The following is a 21,288-nucleotide window of genomic DNA, read 5'->3' as shown; positions in this document are numbered from 1 at the left end:
GTTCAGCTTATTCTGGTTTGGTTTATTACAAACAAAATCCACATTAATTGCAGTGTTCTGAAGAGTCTGACACTGTTTTACTTGGCATAGAGACTCTTACCTTAAAGTCGTCTGTGTCTGTCTTTCCTTCTTACTGTACATTAAATGGTCTCTGTTGCAATATTTTCTCTGACAAAGGTGTTTACAGATTCTATTTCCATTGGATCATCTGAAGCCATATATTGTGCCTGGGTATCTTCATAATATGCTCTTTCTTTATTTTTTTCCCCTCTCTAGCGGGTGCCAAAGCGTTTGTCTGTGATCAGTGTGGTGTACAGTTCTCTAAAGAAGATGCCCTGGAGACCCACAGACAGACACACACCGGTATGTTGACTTGTTTGTTTTTTTTTTTTAAACACATCCTCAAAAAATGTAGTTGATTTGCACAACGCCACCTGGTTGAGCAAGCAAAACTTTCCAGGAATTCTGGAGAAACCCAGACAGAGGAATAAATGATACAATTTGTGTGATGTTCACCTGTCCATTAGCGCCAACTGGAGATAGCAGATCATACTCTCCCTCCCCAGGTTCACCCAGAGGTTCATACAGCAAGATTTTTCCTTGTCAGACAATTTTTGTTAACTCTCAGAACTGTTCCCAAAAGCTCTCTTCTATCAAAAGCCAAAATCACAGTTCTTTCTACCAAGAGAAAAGAGGGTTTTCTTGGGGGGAGAGGGTGAACATTCCCCCTCCCGCCCTTTATCTTTTCCCATTCAGTTTCTAACAGGTGATCCTTGCAAAGGGGAGGGACGGGAGCTCCATTTCTTAAAGATGCTCAAACTTCTTCTGTAGAAGACTGTACAGAATACATAGGATTGGAAGGATTGGCTTTTTTTGGGGGTAAATGTTGATTTCACTGCACCTTTACATGCACAAACAAGCAAAAAAAAATCCCTTAGTGGTAATCAAAATTTAGAAATTGGCAAAGTAAGAAATCTTGCTGAGAACTTACTCGAGTCCTGCTTGAATGTATACAAAACATGTTGTAACGAATGCTGCCTAAAGCAGGTATTTACACTTTAGCTAAAACAGCCAGCTTATAAAGCTTTAATTGTTTGAATGTCAATGTCTACTGTCATTAAATAATTTTTGTCTGATTCCCCCATAATTTCCCACAATTGTTGATATTTAAATAGACAAAATATTTAAAATAAACATTGCTATTATCCATCAATATTATGAAAAACAATTGAGTTCTGCCAAGCCAAAGAATAAACAGGAGCTCGGCCTACCCTGGTTCCACTAGTCAGGAGGTGGAAATGAAGTGTCCTGACTACTTCTGTGAAATGGCTCAACAGGGGAACTACAAGTTTACTCTTGGTCCCTATTGGGAAATATTGTCCATGTGTCTTGTGTATCATTCAAATACTGTTCTGGAACACTGAGAAATGTTTTTCCAGGACAATACAGGCTGCTTCTTTTTGTTTAGTTACCCAGGTCAGAGCAGGGCAGTGGGGGTGTATGGGATTGCTTCTATCTATTACCAGCAAGAGGTTTCACTCCCTTCTAATAACTCCTGTTGTCTGAGTGTTGTCTTCCCCTTGCATGCAGGGCTTTGCTTTCTAGGCATAGCCCTCTCTGCTTTAGATTTCGTTTCAGCTCCCAGGGCCCTGTTTGGCTCTAAAGAGGTGAGGCATTGAAAGGACAAGGTTTTAACGAAACAATTGCTCTTAACTATTTTGGCTTCCTATTAACTAAAATCAGTTTAATAACAAGGCATTTAGCTGAAGTCTCGTTACCTGAGAAGATTTAAAACTAAGCCAAATGAAACACTAGATATAATGCTGCAGGGAACAATCAAACATTGGCTAAGGCAGGGAAATGGATTGACTATATGGGGCTTTCTAGCATCTCCAGTTTATATAAGCCACTGACAGTTCTTTAGGAGTTCTTACCCAACGTTTCTTTTCTCAGTGCCCTCTGATGGTGGGGGGACAGTATGGTTCTGCTGGATATTTCTGAATATTTGTGTAGTATGACATTGCACCTGCCTTTTCACCATCATGGCCATTCTGGGATTCACTTAGGAGAAGAACCTGCTGTCTGACTTGTGGGATTTGGCTGAGACTTGCAGTGAGACCTCCTATTTCATTACAAAATCTACAAAAATGAATTTTCCAAGGCTAAATGTTTTTTCCCTCTCCATTCCTTACTTTGAAAGCTCTTTCTGCTTGTACTAAATTCCACGTACAGCAGTTGAAAGCAGAAAGCTCAGAGGTCTTTCTGGACGAAACAGAAAAATCTGGTGAAAGACTAATATTTCCTGTCTCTCTGCTAAGCTAAGTGTGTTCTGAAAGATCAGATTGTATTATCAGCTGTGACCTGAAACCTTAGTGTAGAAAAGGGTTGGCGGCTACACACGCTGGACATGAAATGATCTGTCAAAATGTTACTCGGTGCTCGGTTTTCAAAAATCTGTGATGATTGGAATCTAAGAGGAGTTGTCTTGGGATGCTGTTGCCAGGGAGTTAAAACCTCTTGCATTACAGAAGCTGAGTTGGGGAGCTTTCAGTCTTTTATCTGATAGCATATCCTGCCTCAGAGCTGTTGTTCTATTGCATGAAGAACATGTTGATAAATCCATTACAGGGTCATGTATACCAGCTATGTGCTTACACAGAGCTCTTCTCCAGGTCTGGGAAAGGTACTCAAAGTGTCACAGTAGCTGGAGAAGAGTTCTGTGAAGCTTGTCTCTTTCAAAACCAAAGTTGGTCCAATAAAAGTTATTATCTCACCCACGTTGTCTCTAACAAAGGATGGAGACATTCTCATTTAGGGCTTGTCTGAGCGTGTGCTGCTGAGAGGCGTTGCCACCACCAGAGAAGTGGAAACTGACAGGAAGCACTTATTAACTGCGTCAACATTTTTCTTGCTGAACTTTCTCACCTGCTAGCAAAAAAACAAACCAAGAGGTGTTGAGGGTGTTGCAGTAACTCATGAGAAAGGACACCATTATTTTTTCCTGTTGGGTGATGGCTAGTAATGCCCTTATCATTTCAGGACTTCGAATACAGGGGTTGAAATAAATGCTGTTGCTCAGTTACATTTCTTAGTCACTGGTTGCTCTCTCTGTTTAACAAAAAATTTATTTCTGTTTTTGTTGAAATTGGACATTGACCAGTTTGTTTGGGTTTTTTTCCTTCAATGGTTGGTTCACTGTGTTTTATCATGATTATAAATCCAAAATTCAGATGAAATATTCAGCAAGAAGATCTGGAGGAAATCTGACCATCTCCATAATAAAATGAGTAATAAGATGAGTAAAGGTTTTTCAAAAATACTTATGTGCTATTTTCAAAAGTGTTTTAGGAGTCTGACTCGAAGTCCATGGGACTTATGCTCCTAAATCATTTAGGCACTTGAGAAGATTCTCATTCTTAATTGACATATCGGTGCCCTTTTTCATCCTGTGTGTGTGAATAATTAATTGTCCTTTATCTTGACGCTATAGAGGTCATGTTTCATTGGCATAGGACACGTGTAGTTGATATCAAGATGTTGACTGGATCGTCACCATAGAGTGAGTGCCTAGTCCCGCATTGCAGAAGAGAGACTTTGATGTCTGACTTAAGAATATATCCAAAAGAGAGAGAACCAGGTTCTTAGAGGGCTTGGTTTGTGGTTGAAGATCTGATGAGCAAAACTGGGGCTCTTAGTTCTTTTGAGTGCTGTGGTCCCTGAGATGAAAGCTGCTCTGAGTGGCTCCTAGATGGGAGCTCCTAATTCTTTCCCCCATGTGAGCGAGTCATGTGGGACTCTTCGCTGAGGTTCTGTTACCCACACATATGGGCTTATAAACCCAGAGTGAGTCAAAAAGCTATTGGCTTTTGTCTTCCCTTTCCTTTCCTCAGAGTGGCCAGCCACTGTATCTCCCTCTTGCGTCTATACTTCCTTTTCCTACCAGATTGACAGCAGGCTTGATAGGTGGCTGATGTGGGAGATGAATCCCTTGGAGTTGTTTCTTTTGCTCTGGAACATTTGGAAACAGAGTAGCCGCAAGGCAAAATTACAGCCTGCCATTGAATGATGACTCCTAGTGGAGATGGGGAGCATGACGAGATGCAGGCATTTCTGGGAGCTGTGCATGGCTGTAGGTGGTGATTGCTTAGTGACCTGGAAATTCAGCCATTGACTTGTTTGGCTATATGCCCTGAACGCTTGTTGTTACCAATAGATAGTTGGTACTTTTATTGCAAGGCATACTGAGCCTGCCTCTCAGTGGAACTGTATTAATAACTCTGAACTCTTTTTGTGTTTGTCAGAGTGCTTTAGTTTTATTGTTAATAAATTGCCTGTTTTAATATGAAGCTTTGATGGCTCTGAGAAATCTGTATATTCAAAACCAGAATCCATCTGCTATCTCAAAGCACAAGCTGAGTACGCAGTGATTCTAACTAGCACACGACGTTCAAGCAAAGGCAAGGAAAGAACAACTTATGCATACTGAGTCATTTTTTGAACCATTGAAGGGTACGCTAAATGAACAAACAGTAATATGTATATGGCAGTGTTGTCTTAATTCCCTTCCAGTTCAGTTTGGTTTGTAAATGCACAATACACCAAAAGGATCTATCAAAACAAACAGTGGTGGCATGCAGTGATACATGCCATGTGTGGTTAAGGCTTTGTTGCATGCATTGCTCAGCACAAAGGATGGGGATGTAGAGAATGGTATTTCCGATTCATACATAAGCTAACTTGACCATTTATTTCCTATCGAAATAATTTAGTGGTGGGTAAAATGATGGTAGCTCTACCAAAGAGCAAACGGTTTTTATCATGTTTCCTTTTGTTGTTGTGCTTTTGCAGGTTCGTTGTTTTGTTTGGGTACAATAATAGGTAAATGCAGGGAACTCCTTGTGCGTTGTATATTGAGATAAATACATAGTGCAAACACTGTAGTTTCTAGCATGCTTCTGTTAAAGAGCATTGAAGAGTTAACAGCTAGGCAGCTTCAGTGGGAGCATGTATTTCATTTGTAGTTCAGAGTCTTTACCCAGTTCTCTAAAGTATAACTAAAAACAGTGTGTGGGGAGGGAGCTCTCTTCTTTTTGTACTAAATTAAGCTGTTCCTAATATAGTACAAGTGAGTCTTTTATTACTGATAAACTGATAAATACCATTAATGTCTTTATTTATACTCAGAGGTTGAAATTTGACACCCGGATACTATGTTGGCTTGGAAAACACAACCGGTTTTGTGCCAGAGGTTTTAAAGACCAATCAGTAATATAAATTGCTGCATCACTGAACAGGAGTAGGTTCACTATGTCATTTGATCTGGAAACTTCACTGGCCAAGCAGCAGTTAATAAATTTTCAAATAATTACCCTCTTTATTCAAAGTCAAACTAATTAGGATTGTTTTTTACAAATAATGTTGTTTAAACAACTGTATATACTGGATTAGGAAGAGGGTGGGGGAGAATTTGGAATGTACGGGCTACCAAAGCAGGAGGAATTAAATACTGACAGTACTTTATATTCAGTGCCATTACTGCATGTTTGTACAGCACCTGACGCAATGAGATCTTGACCTGCTTGGTTATTGGAAATGACTACAGCATAAATATTTAATAGTAATGGTATGGCGTATGTGACCCATTGCATGCTGTACAGAGTTGACTTTTCAGTTAGCAACACCTGAAAATTTGTACCTACTCCACGAGTTTGGTGGTGGCTGCTAGTTTGGAGACAATGAAGATTCCTCCTGGGTAGGACAGAAGGCGTATGTTAATAATCTATTCAAATATTCTCCTCAAACCCCAAACATCATATTATAATTGTAGGTAGAATTTGATTTAATCAGTTTTCACATGCAAACGTAGTTTGCTAGTTCCGTGGGAATCCGGGCATAAACTAGGCTCCAACAGACAGGGAATGGAAAGAAATTTATTGTGGTTTGTGGGATTTCTTGCACCTTCCTTTGAAGCAGCTGATACTGACCACTGTCAGACAGGATGCTGGACTAGACAGACCATGCCTTTGATCTGATCTGATGATTCCTGTGTTTCCGTGCTAGAACTGTGCCATGTATAATCTGGAATCCTGGTCGAACATGTCACATTTTTGTCTGTATCCTTAACCTGCTCAGCTAACTGATGGGGACAGAGTTGTGGCTTGCAATGACAGTTCTGTTGGGCTAGAATATGAGAGCCTCTCCTCTCGCTCTGCCTAGGATAGCTTGGATGGATCCAAAGACTTTCTCAGATAGAAGGGAGATTATGGAGTCAAAGAAATAAACTTACACTAGTACTTGATTAAAGGTCTTGTAGCAACCAGTTCATGGCTTAATATTTTTTTTGTTTTGTTTTTAGAACTGTTGAGCACTCTGCACTCCCAGTGAAATAAATGGGACTCTGGCTGGTCAGCACCTTTTGAAAATCAGGTCATTTATGATATCTGACGAGAAGGTGCAGCATTAGGAATGTGTGTTCTTGAGAAGGCATTTAATGATGACTGAAGCTCAACATGTCCCATGAAAATAAGTTAAAACAGGTCAGCTGCTAGGTTTCACTAATAACCTTGAAAAATGTGAGCCGGTTAAGTGTATTTGATTTAAAGCCTTGGGACTGGAATGTTCAAGACTGCCAAAGAGAGCTACGCTCATGCCAAAACTCAAATGGTGACATGAAAACTTAGCTTGGTGGAACAAAAATAGGACTCCTGGGTCACAGGGACCAAAATTAAACAGGTTTATCATCACCTCCTCGAGATGTAAACATGTGCTTCTCAGTTACACATCAGAAATGGGCTTTATGGCGAAAGGAACCCACACTCACCAAGAAATTGATAGCTTCCTGTTGTTGAGCAGCTCTTAAATAGTGCTGCCTTTGGTACAAAAACATTAATTATAGAGGCTGTATTAAAGAAACTTGATTTGCAAATAACTCTCTCTTGCAGAAAAGATTTCTTATATCCCTCCTTTGTCCTTGTCAGCTGGTTGCTTGACAAGCGTGGTGAAAGACCTTCCTTTTGCAGAGGTGCAGCAAGTTTGTATTACTTCTTGAAGCTGCTCTGGCAGATCATTGCAAGCATGCTGCTAGGATTCTTTCTAGAGAGAAATGAGAAAAAGAGGCAGTGTCCAGGGTTGGCTGACCTGACTTGTTCACGAATGCAATTTTTTGAGAAGGGCCACAGACTGAGTCAACTATACATCAGTTACTTTTTACATCTTTTAACGAAGTGTACAAAGTATTGATGATGCATAGCATTTTTCCTAGATCAGAAGATGATGATTTTACAAAGGGTATGGATAAGATAAAGGAATCTCATAAATTTCCATTTAAGTGTGTAGACAGCTCTGGGATGGAACAATTTAAAAATATGGAAAAGCCACCTTATCTAACGTACATTCACGTTGCTCCCAGCTTCCTAGAGAGAGGTTATCATGCTGCATCCTAACTTGTCTTAAATTTAAGACTATGCTGACTGCTATCAAACTGACCCTCTCAATTTTATGATAGAAAAATGAAACTTCTGTTTTGGATACAGTGAGAATTTTTTCTTTCTTTAATGTTTTCCCCCATAAGTATAGAGACTTCTGTATGTTCTGCATAGCTCAGTTGATTCAAGACTGAAAAGTTCTTTCTGGGTGTTCACTTTACTTGGCCTGAATCCTACAGTAACAGAAAAAGCAGCAACTGTTTTGGCTTATCTTCAGAGCAGTTGAACCATAATGCGATGCCTCTGGGAAAGTGTGGAAAACTAGGCAGCATTTTTCTAAAATTTAAAACAAAAATAAAAACTTTAAAAACTGCACACATTCCCATGCGTTAGGGGTATGGGAACTCATTCTGTGGGTTCGTGTGAACTGCTGACTCTAAAATATAATAGCTGTTCTCTTTTATAAATATCAGAGGTGAATTGTATAGTATTTCCATGAATGTGCCAAGATGTTTAACATGAGAGAGCTTCAGATTTAGAAGTGCTGCGTAACCAGTGTCATGTGCATATGTTTGGACTGTCAGTATGCTAGCATAGATTTACTTTTGACCTAATTTCACACTGATATTACAGAGGCATGTTTTATGCCTAATATAGAATTTATTTTTGTAGCATATGCCCTCACCTCCATCATGGCAAGCAGCCCACTTTTTGATTTGTGGGGTCAGCGCTACTGTTCCCTGTCAGGTGTAAGAAGCCTCAGCAAGGCACTTCATTCTTGTGGCATATTCGATATGGGCCAGGGCTGCTCCTCGTTACTGGCCGCCCAGAGTGTATTCTGCCCATAGTGGCAAGAACTGAACTAAGAGGAAACCTGCATTTGGACTTCTAATGAGAACCCTTTCACAATGATGAGCGATCATATTGTCCCAGTGAAAGAGGGAGGATGGGATGGGAGAAATTCACTTAGAAAAATTAAATGAACAGTTTGAGACACAAGGGTGAATGAGGTAGTATCTTTTATTGGACCAACTTTGTGAGTGAAATACAAGCTTTTGAGCTACACAGAGCTCCTCAAGTATTACCTCAGCCACCTTGTCTTTCTACGTGGCTACAACAACACTGCAACATATGGCTGGTTCAGTGAAGAACTGCCAAGAAAACAGGCACAATGTGTGGGAGTTCTCTGTCCTGTTCCTGCGTGGCAAGGGTCCACCCACTGTTCCCAGGCACAACTTCATGCTTCAGCTCAGTTCCATTTAGTGGAATGGTTGCTTGCAGGTCGGAGATGAACAGAACAGAACAGTTGAATGACTGCACCTGATCGGATCTGCCTTCTTTATTGTGTGTAGTTCTGCCATGTTCCATGTCATTCATTTCCTCTAAACTAAATGCCCATATTTTCAGTTACTCATACAGAAATCTTTCCATGACTCTAATCACTTTCATCCTCTGTCCCTCTTCTATTTTTGCTATATCCTTTTTCAGAAAGGGTGCAGAGACCTGAACACAGCATTCCAGGTGAGGAGAGCCACTTGATTTCTATAATGGTACTATACTTTCCATGTATTCCTCATGCATCTTAAGATTTTGCATGCTTTCTCGACTGCCACTTGAAGGGAGTCATGATTTTCGTGGAGCTGTCCACAGTGACAACCAGATCTCCTCTTTCCCAGAGGAGTTACATTTAATTTAAAATCTGGTAAGGTGTATGAGTAATTGAAATGATTCTTTCCAGAATGCATTACCTCGCATTTCTCAACACTGAGTTTCATCAACTATTATGCTTCTCATGGCCCTGAACTGGTTAGGACTCTGTGAACTTCCTCACAGAGTATATCTACCTCTGAGCTGGGTGCTTGGAGCTAGTGGCTAAAGATAGCGCTGTGTCCATGGTGGCATGGGCGGCCACCCCACGTACAATCCCACCTGACCCCCTGGGTATGTGCTCAGGCAGCTAGCCCAACAGAGCTATTTTTAGGTGCTACCTTGAGCAGAGCTAGCACAGGTATGTGCAGGCAAGCTGGGAATTATACCTCACAGTTCAGATGTAGATAGACCCATAGTCTTCTGTGCTTTAGATGAAGGGTAAAATTTTCAAAAGCACCCGGCCTTAAAGCCCAAGTCTCATTGTGAAAAGTGAATGAGACACTCAAGAGCCTAAGTCTCATTGAAAATCAATGGGAGTTAGCCTCGCAGGTGCTAAAATCACACTTAAAAATGACTCTGAAGCATCAAAGTCACTTAGGTTCTTTTGATATTTTACCTTTATAATTTTACCAAAATGATTTGACTTATAAATTTTGCAACCTTGCTGTTCACCTGACCCAAGTCAGAGCACCAATAAAGACATTAAATGTCATTGGTCCTAACAGTGAATGCACTTACTCCATCCCTTCTAAGAGGAAGTTGTTGTCTGCTTTAAACCTGCCCTCTCTTTATATAAACCTGACTACTGATCATTGATTGCTGCCCGATTACATCCTTTAGCTAGAAAAAAACTCCTTTATGACATCCAAACGTCGGTGCACACACAATAGAATGGATTTAATAAAACCAATGTGTAAGTGAAACTAGAAAAGCTATAAATCACTTTGGTGTTGTTCACGGGATGTTGGTAGCATTTTGATTTAATAGTTGGACAAACACAAGGGTCTATTTTATTCAGAGTTTACAGGCCTCAGGGCTGTTATTCCTCCAAATTTAATAGCATTGAAATTGCAGGGTTTGCGATAATTTGCCTATCACTTTCTGCTGTGCCATTGATGTTTATTGTTAGCGGGATGGAATCTCAATCTGATTCACTTAGATAACATGTCTGTTAAACATTTAGATAATTGTGCCATCATTAACTTGTCACATTATTTTAGAAATTCAAAACAGTAGTGTGGTAAGTGGAGGTAGAAGGGGGGGTAGATCCTACATGCGCACAAATGGGGAAAGGAGAAGTTGACAATGCATACGGCTTTCACTCTGGAGATCTTTACAATGTATTCGGGAAAGGTATATGTGTTGTAGCCAGTTGCTGATAAGCTGCAGAAGGCTCTAGTGCAGTGGTCCCCAACTTTTTCATCTGGCAGGCGCCAGATGAAGGACCGTAGCGGCGGTTGAGCATCTGCCGAAATACCGCTGAAATACAGCGGCAGTTCGGCCGATGCTCAACTGCTGGCCAGGACGCGGGTGCATTTAGATGCCCCCGTGGGCACTGTGTTGGGGACCCCTGCTCTAGTGTTTCACAGTGTCTGCTTTATACAGGATGGAATAGCACAAGGAGTGGGAATGGCCGCCCATCTTCTTGGTAAGCATGCGGATTTTGTCCAAGCCTTTTTGGAGCTGGGGTCCTAAAGTTAGGCTTCTAAGTCCATTTTTAGGTACCTATGTAAGTGGCCTGGTTTTTGTTTTTTTGTTTTTTCAAACAAAGTCAATAGAAGCTGCTGGGCGCTCAGCATTCCTGACAAATCAGGGTGCTATTTAGACTCCTAAATACGGATTTGGGGGTCAAATGGTAAATGGGCTCCCATTTATTTATAACTTTGCCCTTGTTTTCTCGGTGTCACTTAGAATTTTGCTCCATGAGCCCAGGAAATTTGAACTTAATCTTGATATTTGTGTTTTTTTTTTCCCCTCTGTCACCCTCCATAAAAGGTTAATCTCAAAATCAGGCTGCTTGGTGGGTTGTTGTGGGTTTTATTTTGTTTTTTTAAAACATTTGTTGAGCTATTTTGCAGCAATCAAAATAAATCTGATGGGTGAAAACAATTGAAACCTAACATACATGGTTTTTAGACCTAATGATACGTTGCGCTAAAAATCTTAAAATGAAATTAGCCTTTTAAAAAATTCCTTTGTTGTTTTAAATTTCATATACCCATTAGTTCCAGGACAAAGCCTAATTTCTGGAATGTGAGAGGGAGCTGCAGTTGAGCCCTGAAAAGCGCTGTCAGAATTCTAGGGAGGAAGCGTGTATGTGTCTGCATGAAAATTTTGTGCTGATGCCATCAACTGACATCAAACAAGAGCTGGGCCGGAAATGGTTTGCTTCTTTTGGTCCAATAAGAGCTTTTGAGATTACACAATTTTTCCTATCCTGAATCAGGACAAAAAATTAAGATCTCAAATTTACAAGAACCAAGAATCGGAGGGGGTGCATTTTGATTTAGGTTGTTTTTAAATTTTATGTAAAAAAATTAAGTTTGTTTCAAACCAAATCCTTTTTGGTTTAGAAATATCAAAACAGGACCTTGTGACAGTTTAATAACTTTAAAAAAAAAGTTCAAATTAGGAGATGCCTCAAAACTGATGCTTTTCCACAAACAAGTTCAGTTTAATCAAATCTCCTCTTTCTGACTCAAAAAACCCCATTTTTGCCAGAAAATTCCCAACCACCTCTGCATCTAGCTATTGAGGGGTTAGGAGGGTAAATACTGCAAGGTAATATAAAGCTGTGTTCTCTTGTGATATAAGAGAAACCATTTTTGCTTTCCTTCAGGTATACCCATTCACGGTCTATTCAGTCAACATCTTGATAGATGGAAGCTGTCTACATGAGTTAGGATTACAAATCATAAAGCTGAGCATCTCAGTTTTTAAAAAAATTAAAAAAAAACCCCAAACAGACAAGCTATTGGGGGTGAATGGGATGTTATGGTCCTTCCTGCGGATCTTCATCTTAACACCTGTCCAAATCAACTGTACTATCAGTGTATTTTGTGCAGAGATATTTATGCTCGCTGTTGCATGGCACATTATCAGTTATCTATTGGCTCTTCTGTCAATGAGATGAACCGGTTCCGTTGGGCAGTTTTTCTCTGAAGTTATTCATTCTATTCTTATACAGGAGCAAGTCTGCGGTAGCTTCTGTTTAAAACCTGTTTGATAGCTGACCCATCTCAAGGGCTGTTCAGTGGCAGATTGATATGGTTATTTTAAAGGAAGGAGTTGGGATGCTGGAAGGACAGCTAAATTGTGCGGGGAGGCAACCGGCATTGTGACTCTCTGTGCCAGATCACAACACTCACTCAGATTTGGCCCAATCATGGCAGCAGGGAAAGGGCTCTCCCTTATACCATCCAGCTCTGGTCAGGGGCCAGAGGGGGTTCCCTACCCATCATTTATGTGTCCCCTATGAGTTCAGGTTCTTAAAAGTTGGATGCATGATCCCTCATCTGAAAAATAGAGGGGCAATGAAAGGCCCTTAACCCCCGCTCCCCCCGCCACCCTCTCTGGCACCTATGGAAGGAGGCTTGGGAATGGATTGGAAGGGAGGTGAGAAACCTTGAGATATTCAGTTAAGCATCCAACCCTTTGAATGCTTTTCTGAAGCTCTGTGAGATCTGCAAAGTGAGGCTGGAAAGCTCAGGATGATAAATTTTCTTGTCTACTTTTCCTAGGTTTCTGGGGTGGATTTTGTGATATTAACAAAAGCCACCTTCCATTTCCCAGCTTTAGTCCACACCAGTTGGAAGCATGAATTACCTTTCTTGACTCATCTTGGTTTTTCCTCTTTCAAGGCTTGATCCAAAGCCTAGTGAACCCAGTGGGAGTCATTCCATCTACCCATTGACTTAAACAGGTTTTGGATCAGTCCCCTGAAAACGCAAGTGTGTGCAAAAATGAAGAGAGACTTCATATTATAAAATATATCAGGAACTTCAAAGATCACTTTATGATTTGGGCTGATCCATGTGTTCTCAGCATCAGTTGGCCCATTGGAAGTAAAACTCTATAAAATGGCACCATTACACATGTAAAGCAATACTTCTCAAAGTGCCTGCAAACAGTCAGCACGTTTTCCTCAACAAAACAAATATAAAATCTTCCCAGACTGCCTATGACTTCTATTACTGTTTCACAGTACTCTGGAGAGTTTTAAGATAACAGCTTGATTAAGCATATGAGGAAAAATACTATCAGATAACATTCTTCTCCACAGATAGAGATAATGTACTGTAGCATTAAGTATGTTTCAGGGTAATTATCTTTCCTGTAGTTATTTTAGTTACATGAGCAAAAAAGGGAAGGAGGGAAGGCTCAGCAGGTGCAGAATAGAATGTGGATGGATATGGTAACCAGGCATATGTTAGTTGACTATGAGCAGTAACAGAGGTAGGCTTTTGGGGTCTCATTCTGGCTCCCCGACTGTGGTGTAAACTTCATAGACTTCAGTGGAATTCCTTTTGATTTATGTTGGTATGGAGGCAAATATCCAGCCCTTCGAGTCTATACACCAAGCTCTTTTGTCACCAGGTTGTTCTGGTAGCAACTTTTCTGATATTTAAATATGTTGCACATCAGTTTCTCCCCTGTTAACCACAGGCTGATTGAATTAGGATAGGACTTTCCTATTTCACTGTTTCGATCATCATTAAACTGTGCTAGTCACAGCAGAAACAGTTAATTCTGAGATTGTACTTGAAGGCTTTGGTGCACGTTGCCTGGCTGCGTGAGGAATTGGCATGTCTGCCCTGTAATCTCTCCAATTTCAGATGGAAATATGGTCAAGAGAACAATAAACACTTTTTTGCTTTTCAGTAAGAACAGAAAACTTCCATGAATTTAGGAGCAATTCAAACCACTGGACAGAATTCTTCCCTCAATCAGACGTCTGTTCTATTCCATATGAACCCCTGAGTTCAACAGCAATGTTCCTGAATCGTTCTTCCATCAGGCATGGGGGTGTGATGATGTATAGGACCAGCCCAGAGGTCAACAGGAAAAGAGATTAGCCATCTTTTTTTGGCTGGAGCACTGATGCCTATCATGAGTGAATACTGGTAGCAGAATTGAGCCAGCTGTGGAAAATTATTTAATTCACCTCACTCATCATAAGAGGGATAGTGATGCTTGGGGACGGTAGAACCTGGGTTCAGCAATGAAAGCAGGATTTCCAAAGAGCTAAGAGGAGAATCGAGACGTGCCTCCCTCTTCTGCGAGGCTGCAATGAGCCACACTCTAGATTTTTGCTTTTGGCTTTGGTTGAGAAAAGCCTTACTCCATTTCTTTTTGGCCTTTCCAGGCAGGGCATTCTTTGCTTATTTGTTTTCCAAGTTGCTCATGCTGGTGAGCAAAGTGGAAATGGCAGAAGAGTTAAGTAACTTTTGTGTTTTGGTTTTCACCAAATTGTTGTTCTTAACCTCTGAGGACAGGACAAGAGGCAATGGGCTTAAACTGCAGCAAAGGCAGTTTAGGTTGGACATTAAGAAAACTTCCTAATTGTTAGGTGGTTAAGCATTGGAATAAATTGCCTAGGGAGGCTGAGGAATCTCCATTATTGGAGATTTTTAAGAGCAGGTTGGACAAACACATGTCAGGGATGGTCTAGATAATACGTAATCCTGCCATAGGTGCAGGGGACTGGACTAGAAGACCTCTCGAGGTCCCTTCCAGTCCTACACTTCCATGAGTCTATGAAAGTGCTGCAGCATTCTGAGACAACTGCAGACAGTAGGGAAGCCTGCAAAGCAGGAATGGCAGAGTTAAGAACTACAGGAGCTGGTAGAAATGTTGACAAAGTGACAATTTTTCCCATGAAATTTTTCATGAAAATCCTTTACTGTTTTAACTAGTTCTAATTTATTATTTATTACTAATTTTGTAAGTATCATTGTTGGGACTTAACAAATGTAATAATAATAATAATGGTAAAGATAACATTGTGGCCTGAGTAGATCAATTGGATAATAATAATAAAAAAAAAAGTCTCAGGTTTTGTACAAAGGTAACAACCATGTTCTTCTCGTTTTTTGTGTGCCAATGAAGAAGGTTTAAAATAGTGTTGCCAACTCTTGCAATTCTACTGCAAATCTTGAAAATCTGGGAATTTTTCTAAAAGCCCGAAAAGCTGGAGTCCTGTGGATACAGCAGAATCCCAGTTATCATTAAAAACAAGGAGGGGGCAAGCAACAAAGTATATTTCCAGCCCATAGGGCTACAGGAAAAAAATCTGGAAAGCATGAAGACTAAACATGCATTAGCCATCAGTCAAATAAAAACCTCAATGTTGTTGTTTTTGAAGTGTAATGATTTGTAAGCCAATCTTATGATGATTTGGGGCCTGACTCATCTTTAAACACTTGGGGGTAGACAATATTGAAAATATTGCTGCTGTGCTAGTTTAATACACCAAAATCCTGATCCTTCCAGCACTTCCACATGAGAGTAAAGAATTTCATAGAATCATAGAAGATTAGGGTTGGAAGAGACCTCAGGAAGTCATCTAGTCCAATCCCCTGCTCCAGTCAGGACCAATCCCAACTAAATCATCTCAGCCTAGTTTGCCGCATCCAGGGCCTAAATGATTTGATCTTGGTGTTGGTTTCTAAGTAGAAGTTGTGTGTGGATCACAATGAATTAGAGTGAAGAAAAAACTGACTTCCCATTGTGGGACCCTGGGGTTAGAAAGAATTGGTAATCTCTAGCAGATGAACAACACATCTGGTATCGGGTGGGATGCTACCATCAATAAGGAAATTTTAAGCACCTCTTGTGAAGGTTCAAAGGACATCTTTCCTGATGTCTTGAATCATACATATTGCCCAGGAGTTGTTTACCAGGTTATAGAAAAGAAAAGAGAAACATTTTGAATTTGGCACAGAGGATTCATCCTGGGATTTGTTCTATTTCAGTAAAACAGGGATCTCTAAAAATAAGAACAGGTAATTGTGAAGTTGCTTTTGTGGTTTCTTGGCAGGGGGGGAATAAATAGGTGGTTGTGTCTGTGTATATGTTTGTGCCTCTGTACGCGCACACGTGTGTGTGTGTGTGTGTGTATGTGTGTAATATTGAGTTGTACTTCCACACTCCCTCCTACAAAACATACACTAGAATAGGCAGAAAATAACTTCTCATGAGCTGAGGAGAATCAACAGAACATCCAGTGTCTGAAATTTTTGCTGCCAAACTGACGGTTGGATTTCCGAATGTTCGTAAAGTATTTCAGTGCACAAAGTCATCAGTCCTTCACTTAATTTATCTTAAACTGGACAGTGTCTATTGTGAAAAACTTAGTTACTTTGGTGAAATGTTGCTTGTAGCATTTTTCACTGGTGAAAACTACCGTTTGCTCATGGCAAAAACGTACAGAATCCTAGAAATTAGAGGTGGGAAGGACCTTTCTAAATCAGTTAGTCTAGGAGTTCTCAAATACTTCCCAGCTTGCTTATGTGTATTGGACCATCTACTATTAGCAATCAGATAATATCCCTCTGGCAACACCCACAGTTTCTCGCACAGAAAAGTCCTTTTAGGGAAGCAATATTAATTCATTTTCGCTTTCTTTAGTGCAATTTTATTGATTTAAATTTTTAAAAATAAAATATGCTATCCTAAATTCCCCTGAAGTGCATGAAAATATATTACGTAGCGTCAGAAGTCAGATACTATCTCACAGGATAGAGCAGTTAGTTTGCAAACCTAGTCATGACAGAATGGTCTGTCCTGTGAACAATACTGGACAGATCCTCAATCCGGTTCCACCAACATCGGAAGTCAGACCATCCAAAGGCAGCCCAACTGGGATGGCTGTGACATGACTGTAATATCAAATGTAAACACCAGATGCACAGTGTGGCTTGGGTTACCATGGATCCTGGCCATCAAATCCTGAGCCATCTCAGAAGAACCGCTGGGGATATAGTGCTCAGTAGCCATCATGTCTCTCTGCTTCAGTGCCTCTGTCACCACAGCAGAGGAGCTTTATCAGCTCAGGGAGGGATTTCATAGCACAGCAGACATGATCTCTACCCAAGTTTCTTGCTCACTGAATAGAGAGACTCTTTCTTTCAAACTGAGTTTGTGCAGGAGACCTCCACCAGCACTTCAGTTCAGATGGCAAACAATATGACCCAAAGTTTACCCTCTGCCTCAAGCAGTCAGCTGGAGCCAATTGTACTGGTCCTACTACGCCCAACAGCCAGTCTCTTGCGGGCAGAGCTGGTTCATGACAGTAAGCATGTTAAACAAAAACTACAAAAGGTTGTTTTTTTCTGAAATTTTCTGAAGGGAGGAAAAAATATCCTAAAACCCAACATCTACTGGGAACCCAATGGAAAAGAGTGGAGGAAAGGAGAAGGAAATTAAAAACAGAGGTTTAAAACTGATATTTTTCATTTTAAAAAAAATAAGATTTTGAAAAAATAATTTCCACTAATTTTTTAACAGGCAATTTTTCTTCCAAAAAAACCTTCCAGACAAAAGCCAGTTCTATGTACATGCAGACAGCAAGAGGCCTCAACCTGATCATGGCTGAGTGATATTTTATTAACCACAAACCTTGTATTCACTAAGTGGATTCTACAGCTGAGAGCAAAGAGGAGACCAAACAATGTGATCAAGCAATGTTCTGCAAACCATTGGTGACACACAGATCATACTTTGGAAACCTCTTGGCTGTGCAGACTTGTCCCCTACAGGGTAATTCCCCTTCCCCAACCCCCAGCTCTTTCCATTCCACTTTTGAGTTCTGCAGAATTTTTATTGTGCAAATGTATGGTCTGTTTGCACACACAGCCGCCTCTAAGTTCACCAGTATTACTTTCCATGTGAAAATGCTTTGCACAGGTCTGAGTTGCGCGCTGCAATCTCAGATTCCAACAGTTATGAACTGATCTGTTTGCTAGCAACATAAAGTTGCAGCAGGAGGTAGCAAAAGATTTTTGAACAAAGTTTATCAGTCGAAGGGACCGAAAACAGCACAAATGAGAGAAATAACAGTATACTTATTTTACTAGAGAATATCTTCTCCTTTTCTTCTCCCTTTGCCCAAGCACTCTATATGTAAGCTGACTTCTTCAAAGGGACGCTTTTTTGAGGATAAACGTTTATTTCTATAAAAACAATGCCTGCGACAGCTAAACTTCCCATCGGAAGCTGCCTTAATTTGGGAGCATAATTCACAATGACAGTTTAACAAACGGGCAGCCTTTAAAGATAAAAATGAGCATGGGGTGGCAGTTATTTCATTGACATTTTTGAACTCTCTGACTGAAATGTACCTTTGTGAGCCTGTAATCTTGGTGTGCTTTATGTGAACATCTATAGGGAGAGGGGCTGCAACAGAACTAAAGGGACCCTTTTTTATTAGAACATTTTGTTTCAGACACACAGCCTGTTTCATAAGCAACTGGCCTGGCGTTTTAAAAAGCAGGAGCCTAAATCCATATTTAGGCACCTAAATATGTGGCGTTGTTATTGTTGTTGTTTGTTGTTTGTTGAAGGCTGAGCATATTGAGGACAGTGAGTGCTCAGCACTTATGAAAATCATGCCATTTACTTAAGAGCCTAAGTACAGACACAGGAACTACCTTTAAATCATGGACTTGCTGTATTCAGCGTTACGTTTAAACAAGTCAGGTCTGAGTGTTGCTTAGTGTAACAGAATCTTCATAATGTACTTGGAACTATGCCATTCATGTGTTTACAGAAGAACAGAAAGTACCAAAGCTAGCCTTTCTTGAACGGATTAGTACATAATCAGAGCCCTATGATGTACAACCCAAATGTTTTGGTGTGTATTTTGGCTTTGTTTTAAAAATGAAATGCCTGAAACAAGACCGACACCTCCTGAGGCTGTCCCAGCAAGCACAATCTTAGTTTTAAATATAGTATGTGTTGTCTTAATGTTGTAGAGCTGAAGGATTTGTATCTGTTTATAGCGAAGGATTCTTGTGAAGTACTTGCAGGAGTAGAAGCGCTAATTATTAATGTTAGTGACTTGTTTCCATAGGGATGCATTCAATTTAATTCTGTCCTGAATTATATTAATTACAGTAATACTTAAAAGCTCCATCTGAGAGTGGGACCCAGTTGTGGTAGGCACTGTCCAGACATATACTGAGTCCCTACCCTGCAAAGCTTACAGTTTAAACAGGTTTATTTTGGAGTAACATCATGTTGTCTCAGCTCAGCCATGCTTTCTGTGACTGCTGTATGGTACATGTGTGCCTACCAAACATAGGCCTGTCATGTGATGCATTTGATGGGAAAAGCCCATTTCCCAGGCTTGGTTACCGTATATGTTTTGGGTAGATTCACCCGTTAATCATTCATACAAACTGAGCTGTCACAAAGAATCCTAAATTAAAGTTCGGTCAGCCTTTAATCAGCTCCACACATCCCCAAAAAAGCAAAACAAAGTGCAAATTTAGACATTGATATGACACTTCCAAGGAGAGATTTGAAGCTTGTAATTGTGAGGGGCCAGCACTTCTGCCCTAACACACCCCTGTGCCTTTAAGTGATCAAAATGAATTCATAAAAGAGAAGTGTTCTAGTGATGTCCGGCACTGGCCAACAGTGTCTTAGCAAGTGATATCAGCATTTCTGTTAGCCTCTCTTTCTCCCTTCCCTCTCTGTGAAATTCAGTCCTTAAAGCTTTCAACAGGCTGAGAATGAGTGCATGTTCTTGATTTGATTCAGATGCATTTTTGCTATTAAATACACATTTCTGAAAAATGCTTTGGGCTTTTTTAACTGTGGGAAAGACACCAAAAAAAGTGTGTGTATGTTAAAAAAAATAAATAAACTCACCAAAACCCACCCGTAATTGGTTTGGAACATATTTTCTCTAATCCAAATATGTCTCTCTTTCCCAACATGTGATTTTACAGGCAATGATTATCTCACTTGAACTTGGGTTTCTAGTGGGGTTTAAGCTACATACCAACAGCTGATGATATAATGTTAACAACTTGCCTGTATTAGAGTCACACTTTGTCATTCCCCTAACTTCTGAAACCTGATTCTTGTGCTGAATGCAGTGGACCCAATTTGGGGAAAGTATGTAACTTAACATATTAAATATGGCCTTTTGTAATGGCCTTCAGTGTTTCCACACTAAGCAGGCTGATGACATCCACTCAGATGGTTGCATAAATTGCTGAAGTTGCCTGCAATATGTAACTATACTAAAACTTATGGTACATAGAGACTGCCCAAACCAGGAACTAAGGGTTAAATTTTCAAAGAATTGCACTCTGCCATATCCTATTAAGATCATCAGGAGTCACATGGCTATAATATCCCCACACTTGAAATATTTACTCCTCCACTTCACCTCGCTGTTTGGCTTAATCTTCTCCACCCAGGGGTGACTGTAGCAATGTTAGCAGGGTGCTATGGAGTGGAAATCTTTGGTCTCCTGTTGATCAGCAGGGGAGAACTGGAAATTTCAGCCATTTGTCATTAGTCTTAGGTATTGCAGGTGTCTGAGTGCATAGCACACTTTTATTGAGTATCACGTGCTGCACTCACACCCGGGTGAAGTAAGGTTACAGTTTTATTCTTCCTTTAACTCAGAATTTCTTGGGTTTTGCGAGTTTTTTGGTTCTTCAGTATCTAACACAGAGCCTCTTTGTCTGACAGTAACGTTCTGTGACTGCTTGAAATTTGAGTCTGAACACACATTCCTAAAACTGGGAATCTCTCTGGCTTTTAAACCATTTTTAAAAAAACATTTTAATTAAAAAAAGCTAATAAACTTCAAAGCAAGTTTGTTTGTAAAGATCAAGTTGTCAGGAACTGTAACAAGAATGAGGCTCACCTGATCAGACGTGCTTACCTAAAAATAAGCAAATAAATAAAAATATACAAGATCCATGAACCAGTACTTAAATGGCCAACGGTCTACATTTAATGTTCCTGTGCGAATACTGTTTAAACTCTGATGAGAGAACCCCTCTTGCTAAGCTACAGAAAAATCTTTCTTGTCCTTTAATTCTAGATGAAGGGGATTAGTGTGAACATATTTAACCTCTGACCTTCAAACAAAAGCATTATCAAATTTAGTTGCCAAGTGGTTCCCCATTTAGCTGAACTAGTTTAGTATCTCAGCAAACTTTTTTTTTTTTTTTTTTTTTTTTTTTGCAGA

At 40.2% G+C, this 21,288-nt stretch overlaps 1 protein-coding gene across 4 annotated transcripts in view; it reads left to right on the top strand.

Annotated features, from left to right (window-relative positions):
- Positions 1-21,288, top strand: part of ZBTB16 (zinc finger and BTB domain containing 16) — a 173,598-nt gene that overhangs the window by 105,609 nt on the left and 46,701 nt on the right. For all 4 annotated transcript variants that reach the window (XM_030538387.1, XM_030538390.1, XM_030538389.1 and 1 more), the window contains exon 4: positions 277-363. In XM_030538387.1, coding sequence (XP_030394247.1) covers positions 277-363 — 87 coding nt within the window. The remainder of the gene's footprint in view (positions 1-276; positions 364-21,288) is intronic.

The sequence above is a fragment of the Gopherus evgoodei genome, chromosome 19 (assembly GCF_007399415.2).
Source record: "Gopherus evgoodei ecotype Sinaloan lineage chromosome 19, rGopEvg1_v1.p, whole genome shotgun sequence".
In the NCBI taxonomy this organism is placed as follows: Eukaryota; Metazoa; Chordata; order Testudines; family Testudinidae; genus Gopherus; species Gopherus evgoodei.
Note: the sequence above shows the minus strand (reverse complement) of the source record. Positions and strands in the feature narration are given on the sequence as shown.